At 38.6% G+C, this 23,400-nt stretch overlaps 1 protein-coding gene across 1 annotated transcript in view; it reads left to right on the forward strand.

The window, feature by feature from the left end:
• Positions 1 to 23,366, forward strand: part of eys (eyes shut homolog) — a 182,577-nt gene extending 159,211 nt beyond the window's left edge. The window contains exons 42-49 of the mRNA XM_080868851.1: positions 5,714 to 5,886; positions 11,964 to 12,146; positions 14,537 to 14,703; positions 15,650 to 15,794; positions 17,773 to 17,947; positions 18,200 to 18,372; positions 18,493 to 18,654; positions 20,545 to 23,366. Coding sequence (XP_080724977.1) covers positions 5,714 to 5,886; positions 11,964 to 12,146; positions 14,537 to 14,703; positions 15,650 to 15,794; positions 17,773 to 17,947; positions 18,200 to 18,372; positions 18,493 to 18,654; positions 20,545 to 21,737 — 2,371 coding nt within the window. The 3' untranslated portion in view covers positions 21,738 to 23,366. The remainder of the gene's footprint in view (positions 1 to 5,713; positions 5,887 to 11,963; positions 12,147 to 14,536; positions 14,704 to 15,649; positions 15,795 to 17,772; positions 17,948 to 18,199; positions 18,373 to 18,492; positions 18,655 to 20,544) is intronic.
• The last annotated feature ends 34 nt before the right edge of the window (positions 23,367 to 23,400 follow it).

Consider the following 23,400-nt stretch of genomic DNA (forward strand, 5'->3'; position numbering starts at 1 on the left):
TTTATCATTATTTTGACTCTAAATAAAGTGTAATGAAATACAATAGAGATTTTAACATGACATCTGTATCTCTCTATTGCTCTTACTAAATTCATTAATTAAGACTAAAACGCTAATGTGTTAATCAGTCTCTCAGTACTTTTTTAACACCCCCATCTAATGCTTCCTGCTGAAGATGTAAATCTTTTAAAAGGAGCCACATTTTAAATGTAGGTTAATTCTTCTTAAAGGCTAACAGATTTCCTGAAACAGCTGTGCGCTGTCACTCAAGCAGCAATAAATCCTGCATTTGCTGAGCGCTAACATGAGTTGTGGACAGATTTGATGCTCGATTGGCCTAAATATTGACTAAAATATTGATTTACTATTGACTTAAAGTAATCTGCAGCGGTCATGTTCATTGCATTTAACTACCCTGAAAACACCAGTTCAGTGATGCTGGTCTTTCGTGTGTGAGAGGAAAAAACAGCTCAGTGAAAAAGGTTTCGGTAGGCTTTGTTGGCAGAAATAAAATAATGTACGGCAATATTTTTTTTTTTTAAATTAGGATTGGTAGTTGTGTTATGTTTCATAATGAAACAACTGAAGATTCTTGACATCAAGTATTGTTTTTGACGACTACCTCTTAGCCACAGTGTTTCTGTTTAGCCGGAATTCAAAATTGTAATGTTTTGAAGTTTGTTTATACCAGATTTCTCAGCAGAGTCAGTCGGCAGGAATGATTATGTGACTTTGTGAATGCTTCCTCAATGTGTTGCTGCCATGGAGATAATAATGTCTCCTGTAGAACAGCCAAGAATTACAGCTGTCATGGATGATGAGCTCAAAAAGAGAGAAATTGATTGTATCGCTTTAAGAGCCTGACAGTGTGAGTGTGTGACAGATAGGCACAGGACACACAAATGTGAGTTTTACATGATGAGGACTCGCTTCACTTTGGGTTAATGTTATCTCTTGAAAACTTTCCAACAACTCAGCAGGATAAGTGCAACATGTTTCATCTCCTAAAAAGTGTTTTCCTCAAACTCTCTTAGAAAGAAGGTAGCTTTACCAACATGCTCGTGTCCTTGCAAAATAATAATGATGACAAAATGTGTTGGTTACTTTTCGGTTGTTACAGGCTAGAAATGTTGTTATTTCACCTTTCATATATAGATAGGCCTATTTTTCTGCTGGTTCTTCAAAATCCCTGCAAGATTAAACAAAGTTAGGACATTTACACTGTAAATGTCCAAAAGGCTTTTGATCAATGCCATCATCAGACACTTTGTTAGGTCCACCTGTTTAACTGCTCATAAACGCAAGCATCTAATCAGCCAATCACATGACATGACATGTTTATATTGTCAAGACAACCTGCTGAAGTTGAAATCGAGCATCATAATGATGAAGTGACTTTGACTTTAGGTGACTTTGAATGTGTCATGGTTTTTAGTGGCAGACGGACTGGTCTGAGTATTTCACATCTACTGGGATGGCTGATAACAGGCTGATAGGAAGGCAACAGTAACTCGCATAACCATTAAGACCACCACACTGGATGTGGTCTTCTGCTGCAGAAGCTGTTGTGCTGCGTCTGCACTTTTGGGATGTGATAGAACAGGAAATTTTTATAAAGGATGTTCAACCAACAAATCTAAAGCAACTTTGTGATGCTGTCGCGTCTATATGGACCAAAACTTATGAGGAATGTTTCCAGCACCTTATTGAATCCATGCTATAAGAAATTGAGGTGCACAGGAAAGAGAACTCCAACCCATTACTACCAAGGTGTATGTAATAATGTTTCCCTAAGTGTATTTTATGTTCAAAATCCCTTGGCCAAAGATAATTAGAAGTCAGCTTACAAAACACTGTGGAAACACAAATATATTGGGTATGTATTTAGTGTATGAAAAGATGACATGTTTGAAATATTTTGTAATGAAAAGAATCCCAGAGGTACTGTACTGAACGTTGCTGTGTAACTAACATTTTATCATGGGAAATATATCCAGCCGGTGCCATGCAGCTCTTTACACAAACGTCCTTTTAGTGCAAAGTAAATGTTCATATCAGACATGAGGAGCAAATAAAAACTGTGTGAAAACTACGCTGCATACAGTTACTCTACCGTCAACTTAAATGCAATTATTGTCTGAGGTTAAGATTCAAGACAGAAAACACTGTGAAATCTGTACAGCAGCATAGATTTTTTTTTAATTATTATTTCTTTCATGCACATTTATGCATGCGTGTGTGCTCCAGATTATCATTAATTATCATTTTTTGCTTGTTTCAGATATTTTTCTGTGAGTAATACTTCAAATAAAACGTTCGCTTTTTCTTTCTTTAGTGTTCTCCTAAACACTGTATGTTCAGTGAGTTCTTGTTTCCTGTTGCAGTGTCACAGAGCAGCAACAAAACGCTCAAGTTTTTGTCCGTTATCGGTCCACTGTGTGCCGTGGACAAAGATAATACACAAGTTTATCACTCTCAGCTCTTACTACACACAGTTTGTTTAAATCACAGCATCTCTGACACGAATGGTAAATATAAACCTCGGTGTTACTGCTGATCAGATTGGCTGTTTGTCAGTGTAACGGGCCCGGGGTTGATGTGACTTTTATTCACTTATCATTTGAAATATGGGTTTGCATTCGATTTGTCCATAAACTGTGTCATTCTGGGCCTCCCGCTTTATCAGTGCAGCATGGGTCTAAATGCAAACACAGTCTTTGTGCAGTGTAGCTCCTCTCGTATGAGGTGCACTCTCCACACTCCTTTTCTGTGTTTTTATTAAACATTGGAAATTTCTTGCTGGTTAAGGAGTTGGTAAGTTTGCAAAAATGCAGCGATGTCAAGAATAGCTAATTCATGAGACATCACGGCAGTGCGTTCGGTTTTATTAGAGGACAATGTTCCACAAAAATTCTAAGGCTAAAGAGTTTTGCAGTATAAAATAAGACTTGAATAGATATGCTGGCATATTTCAAAAGTGAGAAGTTTGAATGTGAACATACTTCCAAAAGTGTTACTGAAAAGCACAGTTTTCTGCAGAGTGCAATGTGTTCTAGGTTGGACCATACAAATATTGTCTGATCCCTTGAGAAAAGTTCCTTCATGCTTTATACTGCCTTTCTATATGGATTTATTTCAAGTCTCATCTTTGTATGCATTTCTATGGCAGTATGTTTCAAAAGGCTCTGTGATGGAGACTTAACAAACATCACCCTACTCCACCGGCAAGGAAAAGTTTGCAAGGTTGCCTGGAAGAGGTCAGAAAAATATCGAACAGCCTCCCGCTCGCTCAGAAGTCTGAGAATGTCAGGTCAAAGCCGTGTGTAAATTCCACTTCATCACTTGGCGTATAATGGAATTCAAGTTACAGATTAATTGAGTGAGGGAACAGACACTTTCAGATAATTTTCCCACCCACCAACAAACAGAGCATGTGTAGTATACGTCCATCCAACTGGCTCTTTACATTCTGGAAAGCAAATGGTCTTTTAATCTATAAATGCTTTCATCCAGAGAGCTGAGGACTTCAGCCTTACTGTAGAAGTGTATTTGCATACAAACAAGCACTTAAAAACAAGCCCTCTGTAAATAACTTACTGAAATCTGAGAAATACATGTGGCTGCACATCTTATTGTTCTAGCTGACAGGAATATCATAAGCTAACCGGTCAATTATTCATCATTTTATCTGGTACTCATTAGATTAAAAATGTATGTCTTCTTTAATTATTTATCCAGCGTGTGTGCTGCAGCGGTAAGGATTCGATTGGCTGGAGATATGGCGTTATGCATTTGTGATTAACATATTCAAATTTATCTGCAAACATTACTACAATTTAGTAATCAGGGTGATTGCCTGTGGCAAATTAGAATAACCTTTTGTCACCCCACACATCAAGTTTTTGATTAGGCCAATTAAAACTCGAGTGTTGCTGCTCTATCTACACTTTACTTTTTTGGAGACAGAAATATCTGCAGCCTGTTTTTGCACAAGTCATTTAACCATTCAAGCTTAATGATGTATCTTCCCTCCATTTACATGGAGTTTGGTAGGTTAAGTCTTTTTTCCTTTACTGCTTTTGAGGATCAAAATTGATCGATAATGAAGGTAAACTTAGGTCGGGCAGAATTTCGCGCGCAACTGATCCTTCTGTTAATTGTAAGCCGCGTTCAGTGATGGAGAATCGCTGCTTGCCTACAGATGGCAGCTAATTGTTTTGTGGTCTGTGTTTTATGAGAAAAGAGAAAGTTAAATATTAAATGTATTCTCGGCTAAGCCGCAAAACCCATGTTTGGAAAAAAGGTTAAAATATATTTTGGCAGTAAATGAAGCAATTGTAATATTATTATATTTAATAGTATATTTGCTATGTGGTAAATCATACATTCTTTCAAAGAAAAATATGTTTAATATATGCATCAAATAGCTGTAGGCCAATATTTATCATTTGTGCAGATATGATTGACATGTAGAAGTACATTTAATAATGAATATTTCAATAATTATTTTTAAAAAAAAAAACATTTTTATAAGTCCAGCTCAAAAAAATAGTAGTTAACAGTTCTACGAGTATATGCATAGCCACCTGTGGTGTGGCCCCTGGCTCCGCCCCTATTGTTCAACTGTCCAATTATCCTTTTTCTGTCCTCACTTTTCCTGTGCAGAGGTCTGGATTGTTGAATCGGTGTCTTTCCCTGCGAAAGCATCACGACAAACATGTCCACATATAGTCTCACTTATGTGTAATTTAGTCTCAGATTTTCTGTGGGAGAAATCTGGCGCTTCTGAAGGAAAACCCACACAATTTGTCTGCCACCAACATTTAAACACTGACACTAAGTGACGATGCAAGGGACAAATTAGCAGGATTCAAAGCATTGAATCAAAACAGCTGCAGCAGGAGGTGCAGTAGCATTTAATATTTAATTCTTCCTCTTGCAGGTTGTCAAAGCCTATAAAAAATAACACCGCCTGTTCTGTTCACTACATGACATTTTTCCATCTTTCAGTATTGCTTTAAAACCATTTTTCACAGTTGTCAGTGACACTGGACAGCTGTGCATCACGATACCTTAAACTAGCTTGGAATCAAGCAGCCTGCTAATAACCATCAGTTCAAGCATGATCCCTTTGTGTTTCAATATAGTCATATCAAACAGTTCTCAACTTTGATGACAGAACGTAAATATTTCATTTCTAGAAGCCATTTTCTCAAGGAGCAAAATATATTCTGCAGCACTGCTCAAAACACATTATTAATTTATAGATTTGAAACCCCACCAATGCTTCCTCTGTCTGATTTTATACCTTTGCACATCTTCGAGCATCCTATAAAGTCCCTGTCTGGATATCACTTTGCATGCTAGGTCACCCTCTGCTTCTTGCCAAGAGAGAAAGTACACAATTTAATGGTGGAAATTAGACAGAAAAATCTGGTTTTAGGTTTTTTGACATGCCAAAAAATTCTGTTTTGTTTTGTTTTTGGTTAGCGTACATGTGATGTTGTACGCTAATGATGCTGGCTTCCTGCAGCTACTTCTATGATTCACACATCCAAACCTTTGGGATTTATATTTTTCTCCACCACTGTCACTAAGTGTATAGCCGACATCTCATGGATTGCATGCTCTTTTGAAATTATGCATTTCAGTGTGCGTAGTTTCAGCTTCACTCCACTTCTTATATGTTGTACGTGCTTGTCTGTACATTTAGTGATGCTGAGGATTGGTTCTGCGAGTGCCCCCCATTATACACCGGACGGCTGTGCCAGCTCACCTCCTGTGAGCGCAACCCCTGCAGTCACGGAGCCACATGCATCCCGAAGTCACCATTAGAGGCCGTTTGTCTGTGTCCCTATGGAAGACAGGGTCTGCTGTGTGACCAAAGTAAGTGATTCACAGAGCAGCTACACACGGAACAATGCAGGGCAGATGTAGCAGCTTCATTAAGAGAGTGATCTGCAGACATGTAGTGAATTAGAGCCTTGAGCATTTGGTAGAATCAGCGTCTGTTGTTAAATAAAACGATTAATGAAATCAAATTTTGCTGAAAAAGCAAAAAAATCTTCCTCCATCCATGGAGTCAGATAATCAGGACAAAAGTTGTGGCTACTTGTTTGAATATTTTAGCCTATTTCAAGTTTATAAGATCTTATTTCCCAACAGCTGTCGTTTCAGCACTGTCTCACATATATATTTTTTTCTTATGTCAGGCTGCTCCTCTGCATTAGTAGTGTTTTAAATGTAAGGGTTATAAGCAGTTTACTACAATAACTTTTGTGTTTGGTACTATTTGCAAATGTTGCTGACACTTAATTGAGAACTATCATGCAAATTTCTAACTTCCTATTTTTATTCTCAGACTATACTAGAGTAGCTTTGTATGATTCAGCGATCAAAACAATCCTTATAGCGACACAAATATATAAAATGTTTACTTAAATCTTTTAACAAGAGGTGCTGAAGGTTCTGCAGTGTCTTTTAAATTGACAAGGCAGGTTTATTAACTTCTCGTTAGTGATCATGATTGACTACAGGTCAGATTTGTTTGAGAGCACTCACTCAAATACTCAAAATAATGTGAAAATTCAAGAACTTACTGAAGATCTAAGGAGAATTGTAGATTTACAAAAGCTGGGAAGGTCTCTTGGAGCCATTTCTGGAATGCAAATTCAAATATCATCACTTCAAACAATTGTACAAGTTATTCAGATGTGTTGATGCTTTGCCAATGTTTGGAAGAAGAGCCAGATTGTCACCTTAAAATGAGAGAAATTTGATTAGGATGTTCAGGAACAACTCAGGAATCAACTGGAAACTCCTGGAACACCAGTGTCACTGTCCACAGTGAACTAAGTTTTACATCACCATTGACTCAAAGCAAGAAAGAAGCTGCTGCTCCAAAATCGAAAAGCCACATGCTTTCTGGACAAAGGTTTTATGATCTGATGAGACAAAGATTGTTTGGAGAAGTAAAGGTGATGCATTCAAACCTAAGAATACTGTACCGGCTGTCAAGCATGGTTGTGGTAGCATCATGCGCCGGGGCTATTTTGCTGCCTATGGTTCTGGGACATTGCACAAATTCTTCAACTTCACCTCAGATCAACAAATAGACAGTTGACAAAGTTGGATGTTCCAACAGAACAATGATCACAAACACACATCAAAACTGTTTTTTTGAATAGATAAATCAGGCTAACATTAACCTCACACAAGTGAAAATTTCTGGACAACCCTTAAAAAGCCAGGTCTGTGCCAGGAAACCAAACTATTTAAATGAACTCCACCAATTCTGCCAAGAAGAGTGGTTAAATATCCAGGCAGTCTTGTGCCAGAAGCTATCAAATGTTTCTGGTCAAGATGCAGCTTGCTGAGGAACATTGAACCACATATTAGTGGTGTTGTATGTATATATTTAAGTTTAATCTTGTATGTTTTAGAGAAAATCCTACATAAATTCAAACTTGTGCACCCAATTCTTTCTTTTTTACATTCATTAAAGATGTAAACTCTACCCACAATCCTAAATTGAAAGAGCAACGTCTCTGATTGGTGGCGGTCGCTGTTATGTTGGAGGTGTTTAAATCCACAAAGGTTACTTAGTGTAGGTCACGTAGCATTGTGCCATATCAATAACTAAGTTATTCTTTACTACAGATGTGCAACACAAACTACAAATTATATTCAGTTATCACTGGCTACCAAGTTGTGATTCACGAGTCTTTAGCCAATGAGCATGCAGTGACATACCACTAAATCCTTAATTTTGAAATATAGCATGATGGATTTACAAATGATACTTAACATATCCCAAAATGAATGACTAAACCTATAAACTGAGTAAACTGCATCCTTGTCTTTCACTGTCCATGACAGCTAACGTGGTTTAAAAATGTTTTTGATTTCAGTCAAATGTTTTAGAAAAATGAGATACCTAGAAAAGATTAAATAGATTTTTTTTTTTAATTTCATACAATTATCTTTCTATTCTATGATGGTTTCTGTATTATTTTATGTGACTGTTTTCCAAAAAGTAATGCCATAAAGAAGAGGGCTTCACAGGTCATGGTTCTCAGAAACAAAAGGTTTTGCTTGACTAAACTGGCTGTGGTGGCAGCAGGGTGCTTGGCATATAAGTCGCTCAGCCATGCCACAGCCCCTGTCAGAATCTCAGCACCCACATGCCAAACACAGAAATTTAACCTTCCAGTTTCACACTAAGTATATGGCTGACATTTGAATTTTAATCCTGATAACATCAGACAAGATCAGAGACAAACTGATCACTCCTAAGGTCTCCTGCCTTCCAGGACTACTTGCTACTTTGGAGCTTGTTTCCTAACGTGGTGCCCTTAGCAAAATACCAGCCGTGATAGCACGGCAGCAGGGCCGTCTTTTATTTATTTTTGTCCTTCTATTGTGTCTATTAGGACAGATGAAACAGTAACAATATGGTTTGTATTTGTTTTCTTAATGTCATATTTTCAGTTCTTTGGTTCAGTTCCCATCAGGTGGTCTGAACAACCAGGAAATGGAGGAAAGGCAAGACTAGGAAGCAAAGCTGAAATGCCTCCAGAATCAAGTTCATGAAACATTCATGCGTATTGAAGATGCCTTCACTCAGAAATATTAATGTTGTACCTTTGTACACAAGTTGGAATACCTCCTGTTAAAGATTCATGATTGGAATTGATAGAAATAAAACATGGAAAATGATGTACCGCATTTTCAGTATATGATACTGTCAGTATAGCACATGTTCTTACAGATACAGATTTATATATTTTACTCCACACTTAGCTATAGTGTGTGTCTTACACTAGTCTTGTCTGGTAATTATACAGCTAAATGCTGTTTCATCTTTATAATTTTATGTGTCAAATTGGTGAAATGACATATTTTGTTATGTTTGAACTGTGCCAAAAAAGGGGGAAAAAACGATTTCATGAAATTTTAGTGTTACTTTCGTCTTCTTGACTCTTTCTGGAAGTTCACTTCTAGTTCACGGACACTTCCTGGGGGTTTTTTTGCACACGCAGCTCTGACTACAGATGTTCAGGGCATGTGCAGGTCATGGACCTTTCAGATTTAGTCCGTGTTTCTTATTTCAGCTTGGATTATCAGCCTTTTGGGGGATCATTATCCTGTTGTCAGGTTTTTGGTGGGTTTTTTAAGTTGTTGTTTTTTTCTCTTTTTTTTGCTTTCATGCAATACTTGAAATGATTTTTTTCTATCCATTTAAAATTTGGGTGCCACACAACCCTAAAGCAGTGCATTTCCAGTGCGACGTCTTATCAAATTGGGTTCAGTTTTCTTCAACCATACAATACTATTGGTATTATATGGTTTTAGGAGCCAGGTTTTAACTTTAGCTTTTGACAGTTTCCAGCAAACCTTAGTTGAATACTTTTTGGGATGGTGACACAGGTAAGGTTGTTCCATGCATACCCTGTTTATCAACACACTGCACGCCATCAGCTAACCCATCCCATGGATCTGCTTTGTCTTTCAGCATAGCAAATTGCACAGCTTTATCAGAAAGTTTTCTTGCTCTTCCAGATCTTGTCTTGACTTCCACATCTTCCATCCTCTGCCACTTCTTAATGACATTTCATAGAGTAGAAATTGCAAGCTTGAAGCGCCGTGATATCTTTTTATAGCCTTTCCCTCCTTTGTAGGCATCAATTAGCTTCATTTTCAGATCTCAGTACTTGCTTAGAGGAGCTCATGGTTTTTGAGTGCTACCATCAGCTCTAGCAGTCATCAGCTGACAATTATAAATTCTTCACCTGCCATGCAAGTCTTAATGAATCAAATAAGGCCAAATAAATTCAAAAAGTTCTAAGACTTTACATGTTGCAGAGTTCAACAACTTTGTTTAACCTTCACGAGTTATTTTAATGTCTTTTTTGCATTTGCATATAATCAATCTTAAAGAGCTTCACTCTTTGAACAAAGTGCAACATTATTGTCGATTAGCAATTTAGTTTAGCAGTGGTGTAAGTTTTTCTAAGCCTTTCATTCTATAGAAACTGAGAAGGTGTTGTTTGCCCAGCATTTATTTATCAATATTTTTTTTTCAGCTGAGCTGCATACTGTATACATGCAGTTTTATGTCTGAATTCATTTCACGATCCAGAGCTGCACGTCACTCTGTTTTTCCTCTGCAGCTCCTGTGCACAGTATTACACAAACACACAGCAAAGTTGAAATGCTATGTAATATTATTCGACAGGATGTGGTGTTATAATCCACAGATGGATGCACTTCGTGAAGGCAGTCCATAAGCTTCTTTGTTAATAATATGTTCCATAACCACCAGTTCCACTCAACAGTAGGTACAAGAGTTAGCTAAAGGAAACTATAAATGGGAACTGTATGCCAATATACTATTAATGTAGTAGTAACTGCTTAGTGAAATTAATGAGTAACAGGAAAACATAAGATGTACAGTAATGTGCAAAGGTCTCTAACAACCAGCTCTTATTTCTTTATATTTTGCTATGAAAATGGGAAGTTATGTCCACTGTTCTTCTAACACAACCTGAGCTCTCTTAGAGAAGCTTTCTTGTCATTTTTTAAGTAGTCTTCAGGAATAATCCCCCAGGCTTCGTGAAGACCAATCAGAGCTCTTCTCTGGGTGTTGGATGCCTTTTTGTTTCATCTAATTTAAGGTGATTGCACACTGCTTTAATAATGCTGAGATCTAGGCTCTGGACCTTCATAACATATCAAATATGTGGCGTTCTTTAAATTAGCTCTGTTTTATGTCTCTTGGATGACACAAAATTAACAACATATGCAAAATAAAAGAAACTTTGGTGCATTAGATCTATACAGTAAGGAACTTTTAGTCTCGAAAGATAAGATGCTCAGTAATTAAAAAGGAGCTGTTTAATTAAAGATATACAACATCATGAAATATTCACCACTTACACAAAGAACAATTTTCATAAGCAATGGCACAAATGTTAAGTCAGTCAAAGTATGGAAATACATTTTCATGATAAATTTTGGTCAAATTATGTATTTACAGGGATAAACTATTTCACATAGAAACACAGCAGTTCATTTAAAACATATATATTTTAAGGGTGCCGATGTGGAAAGAAAAAGAGAGTTTAGTTGTTATTATAGGGGAAAAGCATCATGTTTAATATCAAATCAACAACAGCACAGTTTAAAAATAGGTGTTGGCTCTATAACATGGTGGCCACTACACTACAAGAAGCAATAGACAAACACAACCAGCTCTAGCAGACTGGAGATGATAACAGAAGCATTTGCGGGTTTATTAATAATTTAGCAGCCAAACAGAGCTGAGGGCAGTCGCGGAGGGGTGCTCTGAAGCCCTCTAAGCCATCTCCTGGGGCTGAAGAAGAATATGCAAGGTGTTTGAGTGAAGAAGAGCAGTTTTGTGTTTGAATCCACACTGCAACAACAACCACGTAGCGGCATGTAGTTTTCAATAAGCATGGGCAAATTCACATTGAATCCCCTGTGTAAAATCAAGTGGATGGGTATGCTGAAATGGAGTACAAGCAGGATCATTACTGAATCAACGATGCGTTCAGAATAAGTAAACTTGAGACTGTTATTGAATATCGTTGGGGTTATTGCAATACCCTTGTGAACAAAGGGTACGATGCTAAGCTTGCTTGGCAGAATCCTTCCTAAACAGCTACTAATGAAAACACAATAGGATGAGAAAAGGTGGTAGTATTTGAAAACAGGTCATCATGCTTGAGCAACGGATGAGGAAACGTTTCACCAACTCCTGGTCTGTATTGTGTGGCAATAGTGCCATCTTTTGGTAGGCTCTGAGGTGAATGATGAATCAGACTTCTTACTTTGAACAAAATGAACACACATGCACCGCAGAGCCTGCAGCAGCTAATCCATAAGCATGTACAGTACAAATGTGAGCTTTCGAGCGTGTTCTGAATGTGTTTGATTTGCAGCCGTCAATATCACTCGTCCCAGATTCAGTGGAAGTGATGAGTTTGGTTACACCTCCTTCGTGGCTTATTCCTCCATCCCGAGCCTCAGTTTCTTCTACGAATTCAAGCTGAAGTTTACGCTTGCAGACAGTTCCTCTGCCGTCAAAGACAACCTTATGCTGTTTGCTGGACGTAAAGGACAAGGTGAGCACAATCCTGACACTTGGATAGCAGTTTACATTATCTATGAGCTCCAGTGAAAAAACAATTTGAGAAGTTTGCTGTGTTGGTTTTAGTTTCCAAACTGATTTGAGGATTTTGAAAGAAACACTAGTGCAATTTAGTGTCACCTGCTGTGTATGATAATGGCTGTCTAATGGAGTTCCACAAGTCTTTGAGATCCTCCGTTCCCTAAGGATTTTTCTTTCTTATGAGATTTTCAGGAATTAATGAGTTCAACACTTTGTTGATTTCTAAACGCTTGTTGTTTTTTACTTTCAAAAGAAGCATTCCTCGGCTAAAATCAACACGTGAACCGAGCTTCTTAAAATAATTAAACAGCTAATTAAATTAGATGGACTATTAGGTGTAAATGTGCACTGTTTTGGGGTCAGCAGGGTCTCCTTTCTGTGGAGCCAGATTTGGAAGCTATGCCTTTGTTCTCAGCATATTTCATTAAAGTAATAATAAAAAAATAATGATGGTAATGAAATAGAAACACTAGATCATGGGTCTTGTGCACTTGTTTCTTTTAAGAGCCATCAAGGTGGAGGCACAAAAAATAAGAGTAATATGAATGATGAAAGACTCAAACAACTGAAGAGCATTCTTGAAATGTTACAAATTCAAAGGTGCAATATATTTTTGAGGCCAAGCAGTAAAACTGCGTAGCCATCAAACACCATCATCTTCTCCTGCCCTTCTTACTTCTTCTTCCAGAACCTTCGGCATCAGGTTTCATGTCTGCAGCTTGAGCACTTCGTTTGTCACCAGGCAGTTAGAAGTAAATTTATATGCATACGTCTCCAAACATTTCCCCACTTGTCAAAAACTTGCTGCCATTTTGAGGAAGAACAAATCAACTGTGTCAATGAAGAATAGGGGTACTGCAATCATTAAAAATGTGTTTGCCTGTGTCCCTAAATTCTCTGAGAGATCATACCAAAGTTGAAGTCGACCTAAGCTGCGTTGATTAATTGACTTGGCATATGAAATTTTAACAAAATGTTAAACGAGAGTATTTGAAAAGCCAGGCCATCCTTTTTCATATCTTATGAATACACATCTGCATCTGTAACCACCAACAAATGGCCGTCTAGATCATTTTATATAAGGAGTAGTATTAAATAAGTTTGCTTTTTTTTTTGTAGAACTGCTTCCCTGAGCCATTAAACAGAATGAAAGATGAAAGCAATATTGGATATAACAAATGTATCATCCTTTGTCAGTCCACTATCTGATTAACAGCTTTGGCCGTGCTTCTTTCACACAGCCATTAAAGTCCATTAAAAATCTCAAAATCCAAGTTTTAACAAGCCCGGTTTATATTTTCAAACTTACTACTAAATATCATTAAACAAGATCTGGTTGGCTTGATTAAACTCATCTGTCTTTTATATCATTTCCAACATCAAAGTTTAAATTTTCCTGAAAATATAACGTTTGCAATGATCCCTATTACTGCACCGCTGGGCCTGTTGTTCATTATAGTCAACACTGGAGAAACTACTCCAGCTCTGCCGGACTTCATATTGAAAATACTCTTTTTAAAAATCATTCGACATATTTTATTCATAGATAAATCAGTTAAGACCCACAGCTACTTTAAATTTCTCACCATAAATATCATCCTCACTGCCTGGTGGAAAGCAGAAACGACACACTTGACCTCAGACTATCTCCGTCTTCTCGTGCAACTATCTGTCATAACCTTACGTTTAAAATCAATGACGAATTTCGCTGCATTGAGAGACGTAAAAAAGCCCGGAGCATCTTTTTATTTGCAGTTCTCTCATGAACCGAGACCCTCTTAGAAAAACTTTTAACTTACCCTATAAATCTAATCGCCAGGACAAACAGTGGAATGAGACCACTAAAAAAAAATTATTTTCAAGACTTCCACAACTTCATCCTTTTATGTTTACTGAAACTGTGTTCATTTTGACTCCAAGAATTACTTTCCAGACATCTGACTTGAATATAGATCAATCAGAGATAGATTGGCTAACTTTCTGCAACATCCTCCTTATCATACAACTCAAACGTTCAGCTAATCCATTATAGGTCTCACACAGACAACAGATCATCACTCACAAGTTGTACTGAAAGAGCTTCACAGACAACAAAGCCTTTACACATCGTCCCACCTCAATAGAAAACTACTTTGTGACTCCACAGCAGCTGGACTCTTTTGTTTGGAGGTCATGGAATAGCTGTTCTTCAGTTCTCGCTCTATTAAGATAAAATTATCCATTTAGGAAAACCATTGTGTTTAGTCAAAGTATGTAAATGTATTAATGAAAGTGGAGCACTTTATTTTGCCTGTGTATTTTGAGTGTACTGTGTTGGAGGGTAACTTTCTTCATATTTTGTAGGCAATGATGGGGACGACTTCCTTGTTTTGGGATTAAAAAGCGGAAGACTTGTACACAGATTCAACCTCGGATCGGGGATAGCAACCATCGTTAGTGATCGACTGAACCATCAGATCAACATCCACACCGTCACGTTTGGAAGGTCTAAGAAAACAGGATGGCTGAAGGTGATTTGAAGATGACTGTGTCCCTTTTGGTAACTGTATATGTCTAGTGTGCTTACTGTATAGAGACATTCAAATTAAATCATGTAACCATTTCAATAAAATAGAGCGTCCCAGCCTAGAGGCACATGATCATTTAGTCCCAGGGTAAGTTTGAGGAGCTCACAAGATATTTAAAGAATCAAAACAACACCAAGATACACAAAGTTCTAAATATTTTTCTTTTGAAATACTGATTGCTTCGTTTGGTCTTTTGGTCCTTCCAATTAAGAAATTAGAAAAATAAATCGCTTAATGGGACTCTGCTAAAGTCAATTCTATTTCATTCATTTTTAATTTTGTAGATCAGACTTATCTTTATCTGCCGTTTGTACACATTAGGTTTCTCGAACATCTGAATAGATAATGCAAAGAGTATTAAAAGTGGATGCAAAGATTAACTGAGGGATTGAATGTATAATAGATTTACTGGAAGAAGGGATTTACAGTAACTGTGATAAACCACTCAGTGAGCCCTGTTTTTACTGTGCACGTAAGTTTTTATCTTGCCTTGTTTTCATAGTGAGGGCTGATAAATGTTGCCATACAGACGTGAAAAACATCAGGTTTTTTTGTACCGACAGATAATTTTAGTCCAATGATCAGGGTAAGAGTGATTTTTATATATATTTTTGCACCTATCTGAATGCTTTGGGAAAATCCGCATGCTGCAGGATAGATACTATCGAGACAGCGAGGGCTGAGATCCCTGGCGACTTGCCTCAAAGGAGGCGGTTTCAGGGATGTATAGTAGCTGCTCCCTAATAAGTAGACATACGCTGAATCAGTCAGTTACGAATCCCAGGTCACAGATTTTTATTGCAGAGTTAGCAGATTATTATAGAAAGTGTGCTCCCTCACTGACAGTGAGCCGTCTTGAATATTGACATTTCTACTACGTGTGTTTCAGGTTGACGGCCAACGTAACAGGACAGGATTGTCTCCAGGACCTCTGGTGGGCCTCAATGTTTTCAACCAGCTCTTTGTAGGTGGATATAATGAGTACACCCCTGAACTACTGCCACTTGGCTCCAGGTTCCGTCATGGCTTTCAGGGTAAGACTGCTACGGCTTTATTAGAACGCAGCGTTGCTATCTGGAATAAGAGCACTGTGGCTTGGAGTTTCTCCCAGGATCTCTGTCTTTTTGTAAGCAGAGGGGAAGGTGTGTAATGAAAAGGGAGTTACAGGCTCAGACTGTGTATGAGGCCGGAACAAAGCTTTGAGGTTGATTGTATCTGCGCCCTGTAATTGCTTTGCACCCAATACAGTGTGTTGTGTGTAAATCCATTCCTCTGCTGATAAGTCACTTGAACAAGGGTGCTATCCAAATAATCTTTGTCATCATCAACATCATTTATGCTTTCTCTCAGGTGACCTCATGTAGGAATGCTTTTTGCAGAGCATTCATATTGCCTGCTAATGTGCAGAGCTGTGACGCAAAATTGCCATGACCATAACGATGACAACAGCTATGAATATCATCACAACCATATTCAGCAGTCTCTGCACTACAGCAGTGAACCTTGTTATTATAAAATGTCATGGCAGATCCATTTGGGGTGAACAAAAGCTTTTTATTTTTAAGGACTTGAGCGATTTTTTGTGTTTGCCTATTCATCATCATCTGATTCATTTTTCTACTCTGCAAATAAGCCTTCAAAAATCAAATCAGCTGCGATAAAGCATCAGTTTGCCCATGCGGTATTAGGCTATCACAGTTCCCTGTAATGGCAAGCACTACCGGAGACAGGCAACACTGGTGGAACCATAACCTTTCTACTCAGGATGTAATGAGAACTCATGAGAGCCTAATCAGATCTGTGTGACCTTCATCAAGCCCTAATCATGATGGCTGGCAGTGAACACACTGATAATGCACTTCACTCCCAGTTATCAAAAGATCCACACTCCCCTGTGGAAAGAAGGAAGAAGAGGCTGTGTGGGTAAAAAAAAAAAAAAAAAAAATCAGTCATTTTAAGCTGTTGATCAAATATACAGAAATGGGGATGTTTATCGAGCCTGGCGTTTGAAAACTCTGATTTCATACCGCTTTGATGCTGAAATGTTTTTTATTAGATTTCCTAAAAGATTTTGAGCTTAATTACCTTTCATTCTTGGACTTGCAAAGATCAGGGACATTAGAAAATGTTGTTTTAAAATCATTTTCCGGTTTTGTAAATCAAATGTTTCCCGAAAAAAGAACTTTGCCGCACACACGGGAAGGCTCGCTCGACTTCAGACCTCAGCTTTCGAGGTTCTTTTACAAGAAGCGATGCGCGCACAGCTGAAACAAAAATAATTATCTCGCATAATCTTCCTTATGAATCTGCTTCGCTTTTTGATGGTCTGTGTTTGCGGCACCACAACCATCACTCGAGTCTGCCAAGCAGACAGCATCATGCCATGAATATTCATGAATGAGCATGACATTTCTCCTGCATCCTGTTTATGCCAGTGACTAATGCAGCAGAGAGAAGGGAGTCTGCATGTGCAGATGACTACGAGGGCTGTGTTCAGGCCTTATATTTATAGAAGGCCTTGTGCTTTGCAGGTGCAGGCCAAAACAAATATTGTCTTGATAAAACTGAATTATGAAACCAATAAGCAAATACGACGAGAGAGAGAGGCGTGATGGCGTGATTTCATGGTGGGAAAACATTGGACTCGAGTCCTTCCAACTCGGGCATCTTGGATGCGAACTAGACGAACTGCAATCTGAGAGTTAACATCTAATAAAGTTTTGTGGGTTTAAGTGTATGTCTCCCAGCGTGAAACCTTCACATGATGAAATAAACACCCATCAAAGAAACTCATTTCAAACCGTGCACACATTGTCAGACGTGTTTTCGTTTGTGTTGGGCAGATTTTAGTATGCATACCTTTTGATCTCCGTACAAAGACAGTAAAGCGTGTTGCGTTTCATCTTATAATTTCCTATTAGGGAAAGGCCGGAGAAGGAAACTGAAGATGAAATGAAATGCACCTCTGACTTGTGCGCAGGTTATCTCACGATGCGTTTGTTCTTTTCAAAGGGTGCATTTTTGATGTGCACTTTCGCACAAGGAGAGACGGAAAGTTCCAAGCGCTGGGACAACCTGCGGGTCATCCAGCCTTTGGGCGCAGCGTGGGTCAGTGTGGCGTCACCCCTTGCGTTCACGTTAAGTGCAGGAACGGCGGGACGTGCGTGGATTCCGGCTCATCTGTGTAGTAAGTGCAAATTAAACTCTACGTGGGCTCATTTTCCAATTGTTTCTAATGAGTCTCCTCATGAATAACGCATGTAGGTGTTATTAATTAGCACAATACAGTAAACAACGCTGTGCTTTATGTATATTTCCATATGCATTGTGACTATGCTTTAGTAACAAACAGAAAACCGGTTTCGCTGTGTGAATGCTGCAGAAGGGGAAGACGGTGTTCACAAGCTTTAACACAGTGTTTGACTGTGCCCGTCTGCAGTTGCCAGTGCCCATTTGGATGGAAGGGAGCGCTCTGTTCCGAGACCGTGTCAGTGTGTGATGTCGAGCACAGCCCCCCTCCTTTGTGCGCCCACGGCTCCACCTGCATCCCTCTGCCGAATGGATATACCTGCCAGTGCCCCCTGGGAACAGCAGGAGTCTACTGTGAGAAAGGTTGCCTCACTGAAGCTGTGACCCTCACCTGCATCTGTTATATTTTTATTAAATTCATATTTTTAAATAAGGCCTTTGCTATTAAATTCTTTAACTGCTAAATTGTTTTTTTCTGTTCAGCTGTGACCATCAGTGATCCATTCTTCAGTGCTAACCTCTCCTCCTGGATGTCATTCCCACCTATGAGTATAAGACACAGGACTGATTTGCAAGTGCAGTTCCAGCCGTTATCACCTGATGGCATCCTCGTCTACATTGCGCAACATCTCAGTGCCAGAGCTGGTGAGGACAATTAATATTTAGGGAAGCTTTGCTTTTATTAACACTGTGTTAATTAATATGATTGCTGTAACATATTAGGCCATTTGCTCTTTTACCCCTCTATGCCCTGCCTCCACAGCACTCATTACACATACCAATTGCTATGTGTAGCTAGTAGTTCATGCCCAATAAAATTAGCATTCAAATTTAAATATGGTGAATATAATTTCAGTGTTAAGTATACTTATTACACATTCTTATTTGTTTTCCTTAAGCCTGACATTAAAAATGTAGAACACGGTGCTTTGGTCCTATTTCTTAAATTATAATGTCAAATCCTCTCGTTGTCGACTGTGTATATCAGTATTCTGCTGAGTGTCATATGATTGACAACAAAATTCAGGCCAACTTAGGTCAAAGTGAAACTTTTTATCTAAATATTGGAGTTATTAATCATGACATAAATGGTATTTTTAAATTCATCAATGAGTTTATTTATGGCAATCAATCCATGCTGCTCTGACAAGTTGGGAGAGAATAAAATAAATATGTCTTTAGTTCAACCACTTACAACCCACAGACATATTCACCTGTGAGAGGGCCTTGAAATATTGAGACACAAAGAGAATGCATCCTTTATTTTTTATATACAGTTAGGTCTATAGGTTTTTTCATCTAATTTCATCATTGTACAGCACCACAGGTGACTTTAAATCATTGACAATGTTATTGAAGTCTCTCTGCCTTCATTTTTGTCTGCAGTAACTGAAAAGCATGCTTTATTGGACTGAGATCAGGTGAAGAATATTCCATTTCTTTGGCTTCAGAAACTCTTTGGTTGCTTTTGCTGCGCGATTTGGCTCATTATCCATTTGTGAAGCAGATCAGTTTCCAGCATCTGACTGAATCTGAGCAGAGAGCGTAGCCTTGTGCACTCCAGAATTCATCCCGCTACTTCTATCAGCAGTCACACTAGTGACGCCCGCAGCCATACGTGCCCATGCCATCGTGTTTGACAGATAATGTGGTGTGCTTCAGATCATGAGGTGCGCCTTTTCCTCTCCATGGTTTTCTGTTGCCTATCATGTTGGTACAAGTTAATCTTGGTTTCATCTGCCCAAAGAATTTTTGGGGGGGCTGTGCAGGCTCTTGTAGATGTTTTCTGGCAAAGTCTTATCTGGCTTTCCAGTTCTGGCTTTCACTGGTTTGCACTTTGTTCTAAATTCTCTGCATTTCGATTCGTGAAGGCGTCTCTTGATTGCAGATCTTGATCATTTTAAGCCTGCTTTCTCAAGAGTGTTCTCGACTTGGTTCGATATTGTGAAGGTATTTTTCTCAACCATTCACTTTAGTGCATTTGCTCTTTTAGTAATATAGTAATAATACATCAAAATTTGATGAATTTGAGATTTGATTTGGCCACAAGCTTTTGCTGTTTCTCTGGTGGGTTTATTTCTCCTTCTCCTTCCATTAACATCTCTTGGGGTCTTCTGTTCAGTTCCAAAGAAAAGCCACCAAATAAAGTTTCAAAATCTTGAATCGACTCCAGATCTTTTATGTATTTGTCACAGAACAATAATTTTGTCCAATTACTTTTCAAAATAAAACTGAAATTCTGAAAATAGAGGGCACCTTTGAATTAAAGCTGAACCTTTGTATTTCAATTTAGAATACACTGCGGTGTAGAGAAAAAAATACTACAAAAATAAAATTTTAAAAAGTCACTGGTCAAAAAATTGTGGGCCTAACTGCATCTGTGTCTAATTTTTAGTTTTGAAAAAATCAATAATAATGCCCTTAGTTAAAAGACAGTACTGTGCACATCTAATATTAATACTAATCTTTACCACGGTAAAAGTAGAAGAAATTACTTTTTTCAAACAAGTTACTCATAAATTGTTTTTTCCACAGGAGACTTCTTCTGCCTCTCACTGGCATCTGGGTTTGTCCAGCTGCGATACAATCTTGGGGACGGCACCCACATCCTGCAGTCCTCTGAACAAGTGGACTTAAGCGGCAGGACCTGGCTCACGGTTAAGGCTGGCCGAACTGGTAACCGAGGCTTCCTCAGTCTGGATAACAAGGAAGTTAGAGAAAATGTGACTGAAGGCATGGCCACACTCGATGTTGCTACTGACGTCTTCGTCGGAGGCGTGTCGACTCTGAGCTTTGTCTCCACGGATGCAACTGAAGGGGATCCTGTGAGCTTCACTGGTGGCCTGCGAGAGATAACACTCAATGATCGAGAGTTTGAGTTAACAGAGAGGGGAGCTTTAAGTGGGGCCAACATAGGTGACTGGGATGGGACAGCCTGCGGGTACAAGGTGTGCCAGAATGGAGGTCACTGCAGGGCAACAAGTAGTGACTCGTTCACTTGTGTATGTCCACCATTATGGACCGGTTCTGTGTGTAACCAGTCTGTGAGCTGTGTAAACAACGTCTGCAAACATGGTTCCTTATGCGTGGCATCTAGTGTCACCTCGTATCACTGCATTTGCCCCTTAGGGTGGACCGGGAGGTACTGTGACAAGGAAATGTCCACAGGCACTCTGAAGTTTGTTGGAAACTCTTTTGTTAAATACTGGGACTCTAAATACAACACAAGAAACTTAAAATACACACAGGTTTCTTTCAGCTTTCTCACAGTCTCCAATGACAGTCTGATCATGTGGATGGGAAAGGCTGAACACGAAGATGATGACCACCTTGCAGTTGGACTTGAAGGGGGCTATCTTAAAATAACAGTCAATCTTGGAGAAAGACTTTCCTTCCCATTGGTTTTCAGAAATCTCACTCTCTGCTGTAACAAATGGCACAATGTCTCTATATCTCTAAATAGCACTGTTATTCAAGTGTTACTGAACAGCCAGGAGATCCTCTCTGAAAATGTAGATCCATTTGAGCGATATGTAGCCTTAAACTACGGGGGGCAGTTTTACTTTGGAGGGTTTGAACTGTACAGAAACATATCAGTTGTGACCTTGGGAATGTTTTCAAATGGCTTTGCGGGGAATCTTAGAAATGTCTGTTTGTTTGGAGATACCAAGCAAGGGCTGTTTCTTAAAAAAAGTGAAGGTTTTAATGTCTTTGATGGAAACGAGTAAGTGAAACTGCAAGTTCTGGTCTTTACAACAGTAGGAAATGTACCTTTTAAGGTAGTTGATATTGTGTTTTCTAGTATTTAGTCATGTGAAAATCCAAGTGCACTTTTACCGTCTTCATGTTCTTCATACAGACCAAGGTGGAGATTTTTGGCTGTAATGCACAGTAGCACATTTGCTGAAAACCAAACAGCATATCAACACAGATGACTCCAACCGTCAAGCACAGTGGTGGAGGGGTGACGACTGGGACTTGGACATCTAATCAGAGTCGTTCATGAACTCCTCTGTACACTTAACTAAAGATTGTCCAAAATTGTGTCATGCAACAGGACAATGATCCCAAGTGCAGCAGCAAATCTACAACAGAATCAATCACCTCAACCTGACTGAAATGTTGTGGTGGAAACTTAAGAGCTGTGCAAAAACAAATACCCTCAAAACTCAAAGAGATGAAGGAATGCTGTAAAGGATGGGCCATAATTCTTTCATACTGATGTGAGATACTGATAGTCATACAGAGTAGTTATTTAAAGTTACTTAAAGACTGCCGCTAACGGTAGTCCTCCAAGTACTGAATCGTGGAGTGCACTTAGTTTTTCACAGGACTGCATATAGTCCTGTTTTTTAAAGCAATTGAATTGTACTACTTGTTTCTTCAACACTTTACATACCAGTTCTGAGTTGCACTTAAAATTCAGTTTGATGAAACATATACATTTAAAGTGTTAAAGGACAAATTAAACTCTCTGATTCCTTGGCTGACTTTTCTGATTTACATCACTTTCCAAACAAAAGGTAAAACTTAACATGACACCCATCTACCCATCTTGTTAATCCATTTTCTTTTGCTTAAGAGCTAACAAAAAGAAACATCGATGCACTAACCCCGCAAACTGCATGTCTTTGGACTGTGGGAGGAAGCCGAAGTACTCAGAGAGAACCCACTCACACAATGGGAGAACATGCAAACTCTACATGGGGGTTCCCCGTCAAGATGATGGATTCAAACCAAGGACCTTCTTGCTGCAAGGTCGCAATGCTAACATCTAGTTCCATCACATACAGACCACTTTGATTTTGAAGGGACCAGATGAGTGAATCTCTCCTTTCTGTCAGAGTAAAGATGTTTACCTACACATTAAACCCCTGAGATATCTTAATATAAAAAGTACAATTTCAACAGCACGTCTCACTTTTTCTATATGTTAACATGAAAATATGGAAACCATTCTGGTAGCTCAATGTTTTTGTTAATTCACAGAAAATATTAGTTTACCAAAATTTCTATAGATTGGTGAAAAAGAGGCACATTCCTATCATTTGTTTCTTTATTACTTCGTTCCTTTAACAAGAATGGCCACGGGGGAGGTCTTTATCAATAGGAAAAGCTGTAAAACTTAGTTATAAAAATACACTTTACTCAAAAACACATGCCCTCCTTCACTTTTCCCAATCATCCAGTGGGCCAGATCGGAGTCTTTGCTGGGCCGATTCTCCCCCCCCCAGGCCTCATTTTTAACACCTCTGACCTAGTTGGTTTTAATACATTTTTTAGACAAAGAATTTCTTTAAATAATTAATAAAAAAAAAGGTTCAGCTTTATTACGAACTGTACAATAACACAGTGCAAAGGCACACTTCATCTCTAATGTATATTACAAGC

This window comes from Rhamphochromis sp. 'chilingali' (genome assembly GCF_963969265.1).
Source record: "Rhamphochromis sp. 'chilingali' genome assembly, chromosome: 20".
Classification (NCBI taxonomy): domain Eukaryota; kingdom Metazoa; phylum Chordata; class Actinopteri; order Cichliformes; family Cichlidae; genus Rhamphochromis; species Rhamphochromis sp. 'chilingali'.